The sequence below is a fragment of the Patagioenas fasciata genome, chromosome 5, assembly GCF_037038585.1.
Source record: "Patagioenas fasciata isolate bPatFas1 chromosome 5, bPatFas1.hap1, whole genome shotgun sequence".
In the NCBI taxonomy this organism is placed as follows: domain Eukaryota; kingdom Metazoa; phylum Chordata; class Aves; order Columbiformes; family Columbidae; genus Patagioenas; species Patagioenas fasciata.
In genome coordinates, this window is record NC_092524.1 from 9,584,377 (window position 1) to 9,600,777 (window position 16,401).

The window sequence follows — 16,401 nt, forward strand, 5'->3', positions numbered from 1 at the left end:
CAGGGGAGGTTTAGGTTGGACATTAGGAAAAGGTTCTTCACCCAGAGGGTGCTGGAGCTCTGGAACAGGCTCCCCAGAGAGGTGTCAAGGCCCCAAGCCTGACAGTGTTCAAGAAGAGACTGGAAAACCCCCTCAGACACACGGTGAGAACTGTGGGGTTGTCATGTGCAGGGACAGGAGTTGGACTCCATGATCCTTGTGGGTCCCTTCCAACTCAGGACATTCTATGATTATATGATCTAACTTGTTTGCATGTCTTGCATATTTTTTCCTTTGCTTCAAGGAGGATGATCCTGGGAACTACAGGTCAATCTGCCTCATTTTTGTTCTTGCATAATCATAGCATGGGTTTTGGAAGCACTTTCTGGGCACATAGGGAGAAAAGTGATAGGAAATACCCATCATGGCATTGACCAACCCGAAATGACTGTGGGATGAGGAGAGAACAATGTATGTTGTCTACTTTGACTTTGGCAAAGCTTAAACACAATCTTCCATGGTATTCTTGTAGCAAGATTGGACTCAATCTAGACAAATGGACTACTAGATGAATGAAAAACTGCCTGGATCATCAAGGTCAAAAAATAGTGGTTAGCAGTTTGTACTTCAGCTGGAGGCCAAGTACAAGTAACTTTATAAATGAGCCAGAGGATTGATAGAGTGTGTCTTCTGCAAACTTGTCAGGGACACCAACCTAAGGGGTGGAGCTAATAGCTTCAAGCCAGGCTTGCCATTCAGCAGGACCTAGCATTAGGCTAGAGGAATGGCTTTGCAGAAACCTCGTGAAATTCAGCAGGGACAAATGCAAAGTTCTGCACTTGGGATGGACTAATCCTTTGCAATAGTAAAGGTTGGGGACTGACTGGATAGAGGGAACACTGCTGAACAGGACCTCAGGGTTCTCGTAAACAGCGAGCTAAACGTGATTCAGCAGTGTGCCCTGGCAGCAATGAAGCTGAACAGCATCCTGGGCTCTATCAGCAGCAGCACAGCCAGCAGATTGAGAGAAGTGATTTTCCCCTGGTAAGCAGCATGCACTAGACTGCATTTGGAATACTGTGTCCAGTTTGGGGGCCTCCAGTGCAGAAAAGATGATCAAGTCGAGCAAATCCAGAAGAGGACCACCACGATGGTCAGAGGCTTGAAACAGTGAAGAGAAGTCGAGAAAAGCTTATTCAGCCTGGAAAAGGCTTAGGAGGGCCTAATAACAGCCTTTCTGCACCTAAGAAGAGGTTACTGAGAGGACAGAGCGAGGCTTTTTACTAAGGTGCATTGTGAGAGAATGAGCAACAATGGCCACAAATTGAAATATTTGAGATTCTAAGGAAAAAAGTTTCCCCTTAAAGGTAATTAAACACTGGAACAGGCTGCCCAGAGAGCTTCTGTGATCTTTGTCTTTAAAGCTTTTCAAGACCCAGCTGGATATAGCCCTGAGCAACCTAGTCTGAATTCCTTGTTGACCCTGCCTTGAGCAAGCAGTTGTACTACTGGACCGCTGAGAATCAAAATAATTCTGTAGAACAGGAGATAGTTGAACACCTCTTCTTTTAAAAAAAGTTGCATGGACAGTAGTGTCTTCTGAACATTGTGAAATTTGAAAATCCATTTGTATTTCATCATCTGTACTCAGAAAATAAAAATGCAAGATATTTCTTTGGAAATGCAAAATATTGGTGGGATATCATCACCTGGTTAGTCTAATGCTATTTACAATGCAACCACAGAAGCTGAGTGACTTGTTAACACCTGTGTTTCCGCATCACAGAAGGACTAGGATGTAAGTAAATGCCTGTAACAAAGTATTTATCATACTTGTGCAGTGAGATAATATAGAGAAGTGTTTTATTACATGGAGGTGGGATTGGCATCAGCAGTAACAGCTGTCAGTGTGGGGCTCCCAGAAATCCAAAAATTACAATCATTCCATTCAGTGTTCATGTTTTTGCAAAGAGCTTTTACTTCATGCTTCAGAAGAACAGAGCTATAAATTAAACAGAACAATATGTATTTGTATTTCTTCAGAAATATGGTAGGTAGCATGCCATATGACTGATTATAAATTAGGAATAAAAACCCTGGACAGAACCACAACAGAGATGGATAAAATAGTGAAGGTTGATGGAAAGAAAATAAGTATGTCTAGAGAGCACAAAATGTGAGACACACATAGAGTGAAAATGTAGAAACACCCAAAAAGCTTAACCCCCCCCTACTGCAATACCTTGTGTAATATCTCTGTAAAGATCAATACAGGGGGGAAAAAAAAGAGATGAGATTCCAACCCTCGTAGAGTGGGAAATGTATGCCTCTTGCAGGTGTTAGGTCACTTGTGGCAACGAGAGCTTGTGAACATTACATAATAGAGCAGTAATAGACTCGCAGCCCTGCGGTCTGCACTGCTGCCTGGAATGCAGGACTTCACATACCAAACCTGTTCAGCGTTTGGTCTCTGCAAGCGTAGTGTTATATAGTGTGGATCACTTTTATGGGACAGTATCTCCACTTACACGCAGTGGTGCAAGGGCCTGTTGCTGATATTTCCAATTGTTCTAGGTAGATTTCAGCTCTGAGATTTGTGGACATAGTTTTTCCTATTTCTGTTTGCTCATCTATAAAATGAGTAAAGTCTCCCTCAAAGCTGGTATGAGAATTCCCACGAGCAAGAGACCCATTCAGGCATTAGTGATAGCACAGCTGTAGAGCACCCTTCCTGGAAGGATACTATTTCTCTAAGTATGTCCTTAATGTGATGAGGTCATATTTGAGCATGTGTGTCTTCAGAGCTGCCCATTCCAATGCAATGTGCTCTCTTTACATTACCAGGCTGCTAGGCCACTGTAGCAGTGACGTCTGTGATTGCTCAGCTTGAGAAGGCAGGAACTGGACATAAAATTGCACGCGTTAAGGACTCCTGTGGTGTTCTGTTTGCAAGTACTTCCAATAGATATGTTCATTGTAAAAGGCCCTTAGAATTTTGAAGAGTTAGCATTTGATCCAAGAATAGCACTTCCACTTATAATACACTGGACCCAGATTTGTGTAAAGTTGCTCCTTTAAAGACAGATTTTAGAACTCCAGAATGAGTAATTTCCTTTAGTATAAGGTGCTTCTTAAACACTATTGTTTTCCAGAGGAAGAAATATTTCTTCAGCTTCTGTTGCAACCTTAAGGTCAAGGACAGTCTTGCATATGTGCATGGTTCAATTTGAGTATTTGCTTCCCCTCGTATAACTCAGCCATATGCATCCAGTCTTGTGCATCAAAAATATGCCTTTTTGAACCTACCTAATTTAGCTTTAACATCAGCGTTATGGTCTGATATTTCAGATCTGTTCTTCTTTTTAAATGCACTTTAATAAACACCTGCAGCCAAAGTCCAAATCTTCAGATGTTGAAAATTAGCATTGCTCCTCTAGAGAACAAATCCTATGAGGAGCAGTTGAGGGATCTGGGGCTGTTCAGCCTGGAGAAAAGGAGGCTGAGGGGAGACCTTATCGCTGTCTACAACTACCTGAAAGGAGGTTGTAGCATGGGGGGCATTGATCTCTTTTCCCAGGTAATGAGTGATAGGACAAGAGGAAATGGCACCAAGTTGTGCCAGGGGAGGTTTAGGTTGGATATTAGGAAAAATTTCCTGGAATGGGTTGTCAGGCACTGGAACAGGTTGCCCAGGGCAGTGATGGAGTCACCATCCCTGGAGGGGTTTATAGGACCTGTAAATGTGACACTTAGAGACATGTTTTAGTGATGGGACTTGGCAGGTTGATGGTTGGACTCAATAATCTCAAAGATTTTTTCCAATCTAAATGATTCTACGACTATGTCAACGAAACAACTGATCCAGTGAGTATTGCGTGTAAGCTAGAGGGATGCACTAATTTTACAGTGGTGCACAGAGAACCCAATTTGCAGAGGGAACGAGTATGTTCAGCGAACAGGGTTATGTAATTCATCTATTTTGAGGATTAGCCATCCCTGAAGTTCTGAAAAAGGTAACTGGGTTGGGCTATTTATAGAGTCCGTTCCTATAGTTACAGCACAGATGCTCGCATGGAACAAAAACAAACTGTTAGCTCAAGCCATCTCCTCTGTGCACCTTGGTAAATTTATACGCACGAATGTTTACAGACCTCTCAGATACAAAAGGATTTTGTGGTCTAGGATGCTGCTATTACCTGAGCATCTGTTTGCACATTACTATGTCCTATTTCCTATTAGCTTCTGACTGTGCCTTTGTACGGTTTTTCAGGTCATTTCTAGTACAGGGATATGCAGAGACTCCTTTTAAAGGAGTTTCCTGGGGTACGACAGAGCAGAAGGGCACTAATCTTGGGAAAGCTAGTGCAGTAATTGCCTAAATTAGTCTTCTATCTGATTTCACAAAGCTTCCAGGAATTATGGCTTAGAATCCTTACTTAGGTGATTCTGTTTTCTAAGATTCATTTGTAGGATCACTGTAAAACTATGAAGCCCATTGCTGGTACAGGATGATAAGTGTGCATAAGAATTAATGAAAAAATACAGTTCATACCCAGAGTTCGTGATCTTGAGGTCATACAGAATTAGACAACTTACAGAAAAGGAAGGAACAGTTTGCAGTGCTGTTTGGGCTGCTTCTTATAGATTCTGCTTTTATAGAGATATATTTGTCTCCATATAGTCATTGTTACCTTCTCTTAAACATTGAAAAACAGTCAATTGTTTTGGTAGTGGGCAGTAAGAAGAAAAACAGAGGAGGAAAGTTACCTGGCTAATGGAGGGAAGCCTGTTCCTAACACAGGGATTACCACAGAAGAAACCAAGTTAGGGACAGGACTCTATAGGGATGACCATGTTAATAAGGACTCTGAAGCATGGAAAATTAAGCAACTTGCTTAGTCAAGTGATGAGTAGCCAAAGACAATTGGCTAATTCTTACCTTCATTCATCTTTCCTATGAGATAGGGAGATCACAATGTAAAATAGAGGGTAGCAGAAAATGAGGGCAGAAATATAAAGTTAGGTCCTTCACTATTCAGCGTTCTGTATTGTCATTTATACACAGTGCAAGCTAAGCAAATTTTGATTTGTTTGTATCCTAGCCCAAACTGGATAGATTAAAATGACATTGTGTGGTGCATGAAAGTGGGGATTTAGGGCTTTTACAAAAAGCCTAGAAAATTAGGATGAGGAGTCTGAATTATCCGGAGGGAGAGATGCAACCTAGGAATAGATTTCAGCAGAGGCTAAGTGGAAAACCGAACAGTTTAACAAGAGAAATTGTAAATTGCTATAGTCTGTACAGTTTTGTGAGAGAGGAGAAATACACGTGTCAGCAAGGAAGATTTAAAAGAGACAAACTGACTAGTATAATCTAATTCACTGAAACTACCACTACAGTTAATAATATGCTCTCCCCTGTTGAAAAGTGTAACAGAAAGGGTCATGGTACTGATCTGTAGAGCCAAGCTCCAATTTTTTCTTCTTTTGAATCTCTTGGGCTCAACATAGAGACTGAAACACAGAGAAACAAAAAAACCAAAAGCGAATAGTTGTTAAATACTGAGACTCACACATCTCAGCAGGAAGTGCATTTTCTCATAAACTACATTGTCAAATCCAACCACAGAAAAAAACCCGAAATAAAAAGCAGAACAGGAAGTGACTGATGCTCAAAATGCCTATAAGGTGCTGGACTTCTCAATGAACTGTATTATAATTACTCTAAGAATTTCATCTTAGTACTGATATTTCAGAAACATCTACGAAGAAAAACAATTGTTGAGAAAATTAATGGTCAGCAAAGGATCTGAACTATAGATGTAATGCAAATAAAATGCATGTATCTAAAACGCCTTTTGAATTCTGTAAAAGAAAACTATTAATTCAGGAATTTGATTTTGACAGCTATTAATAAGCTGGCTAATAATTTAGTGAAAAGGATGGATTAAATAAAGAAGGGAAAATACAGAAAAAAGTTTTATCCTTTTAGAAAATAGTATAAGTACATGCACAAATATACTAAGAGAGAATCTTGAAGAAACCTCAGGTTAAAATATTTAAATACTGTATTGATCTCCAGTAAGTCTTTTAACTATAAGTTTTCATTTAAAGGACTTTATTTCTAGGATGAGGGCTTTAATACATGAATACTTTATTTGCTGTAATTAATATCTCAAATAATGAAAAGCTCTGTATAAAATACAACATACGTTTATCCTTAGTAACACCATTATTAGAGGGGCTGCATCTTGCATGTTTGTGTAGCACTTAGTACAATATTTTCTTTCAAAATGCAAACAAAACAATTATTTTTGCCAGGTCTTTATGTTTTCAAGTTTTTCAGCTGACTAGGGACTAAGATTTTTTCAGGACATTCACTGGATTGAAGGAAAGGTCTGAAATGTCATCATTCATTTGTAAATTGTACTCATCGTTCCCATGAGATTTCATCAAGCTCCAGGTTGCTTACTTGGATGCTATCTGCTCATCTGCAGTGACTGCAAAAAATATGGGAATATGACCTTGAAATGTCTTTTCAGTAAAAAGGATAGAAAAATATGTGGCTACCTGCATAAAACATGCAGACCTTCATTGTTCCATCCTGTATCGTCCTAAGTATTCATGGTGATTTTACGCAAAACTAGCACATTAATTCTTATGATGATTTTGTTAGGTCAAACCTGATAATTTTAGATCTTTGCTGCTCCCTACCTCCTACTTTCAGGATCAAGTGGACATTAATATTTAATTGCTAAACCTTTTTTATTAGATGACTTTATTGCTTTTAAGATGATTTTTTAGAATGTACACATCTGTGCCTGTGTGTGCCAATGTATGCTGAAGAGAGGGTTCCTGAACCCTTGAGCAAGGTACTTCAGACTGAAAAAGGAAGGATTTTAGACAGACCCCAATTTCAATGTTAGATACATTTCCCTCTGGGATGACTTGTGCTCTCAAAACTAGTCTCCATGTGTGGATTTTCAGGGATGCTGAGCTGGTTTCAAGGGAGACAAAAAAGAACATGAGCCCTCATTAGAGCCCCAACCACACTGCATGTCATTAAAAGGGAACTCGAGGCTGCAGGAAGTATTTAGAGCTGGTTACAAGCCAATAAACACACCAGCTTATATATGACTATATATGTGTGTGCATATGCATAATTCATCTTGGTATTGACTCAAAAAAAATGGCAGTTTTGAGTACTGTACCAGCTTCTTATCTATGGAGAAAGGTCATAAAGTATTGTATTGTTCATTATAGCAATGAATTCAGCAAAGCATTGACAGCATGGCATTTCAGCATCATGAGGAGTAATATCCCACTGAAAAATCATTTACTGCAAAATAATTTACCAGAACTTTTAAATCCAAAGTAAAACCTATACTTTCACACACAATTCTATAAACATTTACATATTTAGTTTACAATTCACTAACTGTACTTTAAAAATGTGACACTATGTGTGTGTTGCAACTAATCACCACTTTTCTTACTGTTAATGATGCACAATAGCATTTTTGTTACTGACCACTGAAACATGTCTCTGTAGAGACCAAGAGGTAACACGTCTTCATGACTTTCCTTAACAGCCATTTTTGCATTCCTCCAGGCTGCCCTGGGCTCTTTCATCAAGCTTCAGATTCTTCTCATGAGAGAGGGATGAGATAAGCAGGGCTCTCCATTTAGGCTTCAAAACAGCCATGTAATGCTATGTGAAATTCTATGCAGGCATGGTATAGCGTGGCATGCAAAGAGCGAACAATCACACATTCATGATCATCTCATCAAAGCCCGGCATGTCCATGATAGGTCAATAAAGTCCATGATAAACTGGATGGCTCTGTTAGATAACATGGCTAAGTCACACTGAGATCAAAAGGGGGTGTTAATTCAGACATTGTATATGTTTTACTTAATCAGTTAAAACTCTAGAAATAATCTGGATCACAATTATCATGATAGTGTCCAGTTTATCTCCCTAGGTAAACAAATGTACTTAAAGTTGGGTGACTGGGACTATAATCTACCAGCCTCTGATTTCTCTGATGTTTTTTGCAGTGATGTTTGCATTTAAGATGTCTTTGCCTAAATGTCCATAACCTAAAACCAAACATCGGCAGCATATACTTTCCTCAGAAAGAAATCAGGGAGATTCGGCAACATTGTGATTCTCAGATTAAAGATTTTATGTAAGTGGAGAAAAATACACTGTCAAGCAATTATTTCCAAATTCGCTTTTGCCAGTAACTGATAAAAACACATCTTGTGAAGCAGATTGAACACAAACTAAAGTTTTTGATTTCCTCAGAAGTTTCTGTGCTGTTTTTTATCTAACTGGAAACTGGCATGTAATCGCAGCTTCATTTAGCTGCAAGAACCCAAAAAGCACATGAAGATACCCAACATTGCTTACATAAATTACCAAACACGCTGCTGTGGTATTTGAAAAGCCACAAATCTTGTCAATCAAATGAAGTTCTAAAGAGTTTACTGACTGTCACTTTGGATCTTCATTGTGTCAAGGCAGAAACATTCCTTGGACACATTTAGAAAGGTTGCCTCACCAGTCATCCAGTGTGTCACCAATTACTTTGTTCCCTTGCTCAGTGATCTGCTAATATTCTCTTAGCCATAGTTGCAGTTAGAAAGCATTTTATCTGGAGCTACCCACTAGAACAAGCAATGGGGAAAAAGCCTGCTTTTGTAAATAACACAGAAATTATCTGACTGGAGTATTTAAGCTTTAAATCTAGAGAATGAAGAATTCTGTAGGAATATTAGTACACCAGATTACAATATCACAGTATGCTTTAGTCACTTAAGAGTATAATTCTACAAAGCTTTGAGTTCTTTAACCATATTCTAGTAATGTACCCTGGGCTGTATTTATTTTCAAGATGCAGTATAATACTTTTCCCTGGCAAAATTAATAGAATATATGATGTAGATTATAAAGAATATGGCCATTGTTCACCTACCTGGCTGTAAAATCTGTCTCATTGCTTTCAACTTGTTTTCCATCCTGGAGTCTGATTACATTCAATGGCACAAATTCAACGTAAGCGGCACGCCACCTGCAAACAAAGCAACACAGATTTTTTTCATGCACAGTTGATTCAAGTATCTGTACAATCTATAAGGGAAGGTCAGCGAAGGGTAGTTCTCTGACTGATCAAGAAAAAGTCTTGGCAGAGGAAAAGGCTCTGGTCAGCTCTTCGCTATGTCATCTCATTTGCATTATAACGTTCTATGGTTTTAGGTGATGATGAAAGGGAACACTCAGTTCAAGCTTAGATCTAGCCTGAGACAGTTTGCTGGTGTACATGAAGAAATAACCACAAATTTGAAATATAGTCTTCTAAGCATTACTCTATTTCAGCTTAAGTATTACAAAAATTTACCTGCTCTCACTTATTCCTCTTCCAAAGGAAATTTCAGTATTGATAATGCAACATATACACCAATTGTTCACAATCCATTTCTGAAGCCTTTTTCTGGTAGATACCCAAAACATTTAATAGTTTTCAGTTTCTTAACTGGTCTATTCAGTGGTATCCACTGGTTCATGCACTGGCTCACTGTTGGCTGTTTATAGAATATGGAAACCCATATTTTGCTGTTGTCCTTATACACACAGTCCTATACCTACAAAGGATCATGAAATGCCTTTTCACTGAGGAGATAGATTTTTTTTTTCTGCCATAAGGGTTTATCTACCTCTTTTTTCCCCACAGCATCTATAAATTTGGGTAGTCTTAAGCCCCCTGCAGAACAGCATTTCAGCAGGTGTTAGCCCTGGCTTCCTGGGTTCAGCTCTTCCATTAAGCAGGGCACAAAAGAGATCTTAATTTTTCAAAGGAACACCTAAGAAAGAGAAAAATTTGAATCTGAACATGAATCTTCATCTGATCATTACGCAGTGGATATGCTGTGTCCAAACAAAAATGTATGCCATTGCAGGATTTTCTAAAAGAACTACGTTCATTTGGTCCATTATCTGTCATCCCCACATTTGATTTGCCAAGTTTAGCAAATATAGATTACCTGGGATAAGTTATTAGCAGCTGTATTTTCAAAGAACATTGTTTCTGGATATCAGGGATAGTAATCCAAAACAAATACGTTCTTTTTTCTGCATATACAGATAAAGCTACACCAAATTTGAACTGCCATTTAAAATTTCTTTAATTACCATCACAGGCTACATTTGTTTACAAATAGTGGGGTATATTATTATTGTGATTACTATTATTATTGTTGTTGTATCATCTTCAGTTATCTGAGGCAAACAGTGCAATTCTAATTTGTCTTGTGTTTTTATTTTCATATGTGAATATCTTTAAAGTACCAAGTTTAGCCATCCTTGTTTGAGATTTTAGGTACAACCTGTTTAGTACCTTTCAATAAAAATGACAATGAATAAGAAATCCTATTTTGGAGTTGTTTTAAAGACTAGGTATGCAGCAAATAAACCAGCTAAAAAGACATCTTGTTTAAGGTCATCTGCACTAACATGCTCTAAGTTGTCTGAAGTATTTTTAATTACAACATGATACTCTGGTGTCTTCTCTGCCTCAGTTTTATTCAAAGCTCCAGCCTGGGGTCTCTTTCAGATTTACATGTGTCTTGTAAGGGATACAACTGCAACTAAAAGAATAACATCTGCAACTTATCTGCTAACACTCATTTTACAATTTTTACTTATGGCTTATTGCCAATTTCTGCTATCAGTTGCCGATGGTTTATAGGAAAGCATGATTTTTTTGTATATAGACACTAGATTTTCTAATGCTTGTCCTTTAGTTAAGGCTTTGCTGTCATATGCTAGACATTCCATATGAATGCCAGGCCTCTGTAAAAATACTGCCTTGAGGCTTTGTGTTGAAGGTTTTGCATATGTTTGTTATGGTAAAATCTGAAAAAAAAGAAGCCTTTCATTCTCAACTGTGGAGAGATTTCTCAAAGCCTTTCCTGGCGTGCCATGGACATTGTACATTTTTAGTCACTAAAGCCTCCAGGATAGCAACCCTAGTGGCCACACCAGATATAAATCTAACAAAATATATAATTCCCATAAACCTTTGTATGCTTTCTTTCGAAAACTGACAGCATAATATTGGAAGGCATCTCTAGCCTGTTTTCTTAACTTAGTGTAAGTGGATTATTTCTGTACTTCTCAGTTTACTACTTACTGAGGGAATCATCAAGTCTCTTTAGAGTTTCTTGGAGTTTCTGGATCTTCCTTTCCTTTCCCCATGAGAATACCATCTATGTAAATCAATATTATAAAAATGTTTTTTATCTCTCTGTGAAATACAACTAGCATATAGCATAACTGAAAAAGCCTTACTGGTAAAAGCAACAATAGCTTCCAAATGGTGTGTTAAAATGCGGGGATGTAAACTTTTTCTTTTCCCCTGAAGAAATACACTGGAACTCAGAAGAAGCACCTAATATATGAAAAATATCCCGCAGTCAAAAATAATCTCTTCACACTTATGGGAAGGTATTGCCGATTTACACGTTTCACTTTAAATGTAGCCAAAGAGCTCTATATTTCTTTTCCAAAATTTATAAAGTCCAAATTTATATTGCAGCCTATTCAAATGCCTCCATTTAATCTTGCACATTTGAGAGATTCAGAGATATTCATATGTATAGGTAAAACAGAACAGCGAGGGTCTACGACTGTATTTTAACATCTTTTCAGTACCACCAGCTTGTCATCAAAAACATGATCCTCTGTCATCTTAGGGCTTCTGCTCCTTTCCAGTATATTCTTTCACAAAGAAACCTAGTATCTGACATAAATTCACTATTCTTATTTTCCACAAGTATTATAGATGTTAGTTTTTCACTATTTTGTTTTAATCTTGCATTTGTAGATCACTAACCTCGCTGCCTAATTTAAGTTTTACCTGCCTGCATTTACCAACACATAGTTTTCTTTGCAAATCTCTCCAACAGCTTCAGAGATCATGTTATCTTGGGCACAAATCTATGAGCAATAGTGGATCTGAATTTAAAAGTCAAACCTCTTCACAGCTACCCAGGACACTTTCTTTTTGCTGAGACTTTTCCCTGTAAATGCCAAATTAACAAAAGCATCTGAGGGTGGGTACATGAGGGTCAGGAGGGTGTGTGTTGAGAGTGACATCAACTGAGACAATAAAAGGGCGTCTAAGTTACTTAGAAGCTCTATTTTAAAGTTACATTTAAGGAGTCCACTAAACCAATTCAGTAGTCTTTAAATATACTTGACATCAAGAGACAGCCATCTGCCGACATACCCAAAGCAGAAATCTGTTTAAGGTACTATCTGGTGAGTATGCTCTATTTTATTTCCAAGTTCTCTAGAAGATTTATCTAGAAAAACTTATCATTGATTCTTTATTAATTTTACATTAGTTTCTTTTCAGACTATCTTAAAAATAAAGTGAATATTAGTAAGATCAAACTGTTTTATTATCTGGACCAAAGTTGTGAAATAAAAAAATCTGAGACTGTGAATTAGAAATATCTTCAAGTGAATCTAATTCCTGAATTTATAATATTGGTTTAGATGGACTGCTAGGACCACGTTCATACTGTCACATAAGATACCATGTAACAAATGCTTTTCAGACCTAGAGTAAAGCTGCAGAAAACATTGCAAAAATGGCATTGTGAAGTTTTATGTGCCTTAAGATTCAGTTACTCTGTATCAAATTTCTTAAGCTATAACAAAAAGATGCCTTTTCTGGATGCCAATACCGAAAATCCAAACTGGAAACTGATGTATTTGGACGGTGCCATTTCTGCCTGTTGTAGCATCATCAGGAATAAATGTTTTTCAAATATATCCCAAGCAGCAGTTTTGCTCATGATGCACAAAGCAAAGTGCAATTCATATTGGCAATGCAGGATTATCACTGAAAAAAAATGAGGGGCTCAATTCTGATTTCTCTATGTAATTCAATAGGGAATGACATAACTCAGTAGAGTTATGCCTCTATGCAAAATTGTCAAGAAAAGTGTCAGCCTCTTCATTCTAAAGAATATGCAAATGAAATATGTAAAAGCACAAAAATTTTCACTTGCATAGCCATATACAAGTATTTCAACATACTTGGAGTATCTAAAGTAGAAATGTTTTTTAAAATAATAATAATACTAGCAATAGTATTGGAAGAACATGGTGCTCTTCAGCAATTATCCAAGAGATGGGTACATATATGATGATGGTGCAGGGCAACGAAGGCTGCCCAAAGTTCTCAGATTGGCTATGAAGTAACAGGAAGTTGTTCACGAAATCAGTATTAGAACTAAATCCTTCATTTAGTGCCTTGTTCTATCCCATTTTACACAAAAAAAAAAATTTTCAAAATCACTTCTCTGATGTCTTTCTTCAACTTTTTTTCTAAACTAAGTTTCTTTGGACTTAACAGAAATTGCTTGAAATACAGTTTTATACATGTATTCATTTCTATTTTTGTAGACAAAATGACTTCTATAAAAAATCTGGTCAGAACTGCAATCATTTTATATGCCATATGCTTTTTTATGAAGTCTGATGGAAGACCAATGATGTAAGTACATTATTATACACTTACAAAGTTTGGAGGATGACTGTAGCCGTTATTGAGAACATGGCTGGTTTGTCTGTGTATAGTTTGTGTGTACGCAAGTCCTTCTGTCCCCACTTTTGAACTTTTTGCCCAAGCTGCCCAAATTCTGTCCTCTTGGTACAGCTGTAGAGGTCTCAGACACTCTGAGTTCTTAAACGGTTTTTGAAAATAGGGAGCTGAGCAGAGGGAGAAAAATCATGTAAGTGTTGTCTTAAGAATATCATTGGGTAAGCTGCATGTCTTATTAGGTGCTTGGGGGGTCCACACAGGAGAGCATAATTTTTATTGTATGAGAATCTAGCTGGAACTTGCCCTTAGGCACTGACATAAATCAGTGCTGGTACACAAATCAACAGGAAAGCATGCGTCCTGAGGTCTACTGTTCACAAAAACCTACAGCTGAATAAATGCCACAGTTTTATTCATTAGTTACCTATTTTTATATATGACTTAGGCTCATCTATCTACAACAGCTAAAATAAATAATAAATATATAGTCAATGTCATAAAACTGGACTACTTCCCAATTTTTATGCCATCTCACTTATATATTTGTTACAAATAACAAATCACCATACACCCTCCTTCTCTTCTCCAGACGTCATTCTATCCCTTACAAATGAGAAAGGCAGGTTCTACAGCTCTGTATTGCGATACCTCACAGAAGTTCCCAAACCTGGGTTTTTGAGTGAAGATCTAGAATTCAAGAAGGGCCACTATGAGTCTCTTCCTTTGCTTTTCTTTCAAGCAGGAAAAGATCAGTGAGTGAGATGCAGTTAATGCATAATCTTGGAGAGCATCGACACGCCATGGAGAGACAGGACTGGCTTCAGATGAAACTGCAGGACGTGCACAGTGCCCTTGAGGACGCCAGGACCCAAAGGCCTCGGAACAAGGATGATATTGTCATGGGTGAGATAAGAGGTCGCAGGCTGCTCCCTGAGCACTTGCGGGCAGCACTGCAGAAGAAATCCATCGATCTGGACAAAGCTTACATGGATGTAATCTTTAGAACAAAGCCATAATGAAAAAAGCCAGAGCATTATGTCTAAGTAAGCACATGTCTGTAGATCATTGATCAAGTAGGGCATTTTATTATTATTTATTCAAACTGCAATAAGGATAAAAGGCTCCACTCAAGATTGTAGCTTCATTGAGCTAGACATTTCACAAACAAATAATAAAATATATTTACAGTCCACCCATGACCATTGCTGCTAATTTTGGGGTATCTTTTAAATGGCTAATGTACCTTATAAAATTCCAGCATAAAAAGAAAAAAAAAAGGAAACAAACCAGTAAGAAAGTTGAAAAATCATTTAAGACAAGCTCTACTCTACTCTTACATGGGCAGCATTTGTATGTAATCACTAGGCCTACTTGTTCTTTTAACTAACAATGAATAAATGCAGTAGAACCTGTCTCCAGAATAGGGCACCAATTTGCCTAGAGTTAAGTTTTGATTAACTTTGTACTAATGAAATATGTAAACTTAAATCCACATTTATTTTCAGAGGAAGGCCTAAAATCAGATGAACATTAATTACATAGCAAAAGCTGCATGATAATAATTTAGGATTAAAGAATGCAAACACAAAAAAATGAAAGTAGGAAGGCAAAGCTGAAGATTAAAGCACAATGGGATAAAATTAAAACAAATTCAGTTCGGAATAGAAGAACGAAATTTTGCAAAATACTGACATGAAGGGAAGGTTTGGTTACCTTTCCCTCCTCCAAAAGATGACAACCTATAATTAAATGCAGAAACAGTGGGAGCAGAGATGGTAGCATGTATCTAAGCATGGCCCTAACTATAAAACTGGGAAATGATTCTATACCAGACAATTACAATTAAAACAAAAATCTTGCAATATCTATTTTCTGTCCCTTGTTCTCCCTGTAAAGTATGTATCTCTGAATTTCTGTATGGTGTGTTAGGCCTCGTATGAGTAAGTATTTTTTGTTTGTGAGACCAGTGGCTCTCATAAATAAAATTACTCATTTTCACATGCAATTTTTTGTAGGATTGGGATCTCAGTTTGCCAGATCCCCAAAATGAGAACCATTAACATCTGCGAGAACCAATCAAAACCTGCAAGAGGAAGCATTAGCTGTAATACATTTAAACTCTAAGCAGGGTTCAAAATAATCAAACATAAATACGAATGGGAAAAATTTGATGATAACAATTAAAAAAACCCCAGCAAATAGGATATTATATTGAGTGACATGTACAGGTATGTGCTTTAGGACTCCTAATCACTTCTGACTAACGAGAAAGCTTTTGGAGTAATAGTAATGGTGGCTGTCTCCAAATCTGCCTGTTCCCACATCACTTCTTATTTGTTTGTTTGATGTCTAGCATGCCTTGGGGAACCTAGAGAAGAACTCATAAATCATTACAAATATAATCGCTATCTGCTGCAGGTTAGGAAGGTACTTGCAACTAGTTAACTGTATTTCATAATCTTGGCTATGCTTTTCCTAATGTAAAGGCCCCAATGCTGCAAGCAGATGGTGTGCGCCTGGGCACATCAGCGCACCCCACACACAGGCAAGGATTCCATGCCACTTGTCTGTTATTGAGGCCTTAAAGTGCACTTTCTATTTATTCTTTTATCAGACATCTGTGCTAACTTAAAGAAATAAAACTGCATTTTTGTACCTATGTCTCACTTATGTATTGCCAAATAAAATGGACCAAAAGCTCTTGGACATTATTTTAAAGCATAATAACTGACTGACCTGTCACTATTTTGATATAATCTAGTATTTGGAGCAAGATCATTAAGACATTTCATTTTATCACAGG

The 16,401-nt window shown here is 37.6% G+C and overlaps 2 protein-coding genes across 2 annotated transcripts in view; one reads left to right on the forward strand and one right to left on the reverse strand.

The window, feature by feature from the left end:
• Window positions 1-16,401, reverse strand: part of FAR1 (fatty acyl-CoA reductase 1) — an 89,118-nt gene that overhangs the window by 69,070 nt on the left and 3,647 nt on the right. Inside the window, exon 2 of the mRNA XM_065838173.2 lies at window positions 8,961-9,056. The gene's annotated coding sequence lies outside the window, so the exon portion shown is untranslated. The remainder of the gene's footprint in view (window positions 1-8,960; window positions 9,057-16,401) is intronic.
• On the forward strand, window positions 13,465-14,614 carry PTH (parathyroid hormone). The gene is made up of 2 exons (XM_065838001.1): window positions 13,465-13,550; window positions 14,341-14,614. Exons 1-2 carry the CDS (start codon window positions 13,465-13,467, stop codon window positions 14,612-14,614), a joined length of 360 nt encoding a protein of 119 aa, XP_065694073.1.

Excerpts from the sequence above, each read along its gene's own strand:
- PTH (XM_065838001.1), top strand. The coding sequence starts at position 13,465 with ATGACTTCTATAAAAAATCTGGTCAGAACTGCAATCATTTTATATGCC. Across the intron at positions 13,551-14,340 it reads TCTGATGGAAGACCAATGAT|GAAAAGATCAGTGAGTGAGA; the intron begins GTAAGTACATTA and ends TCTTTCAAGCAG.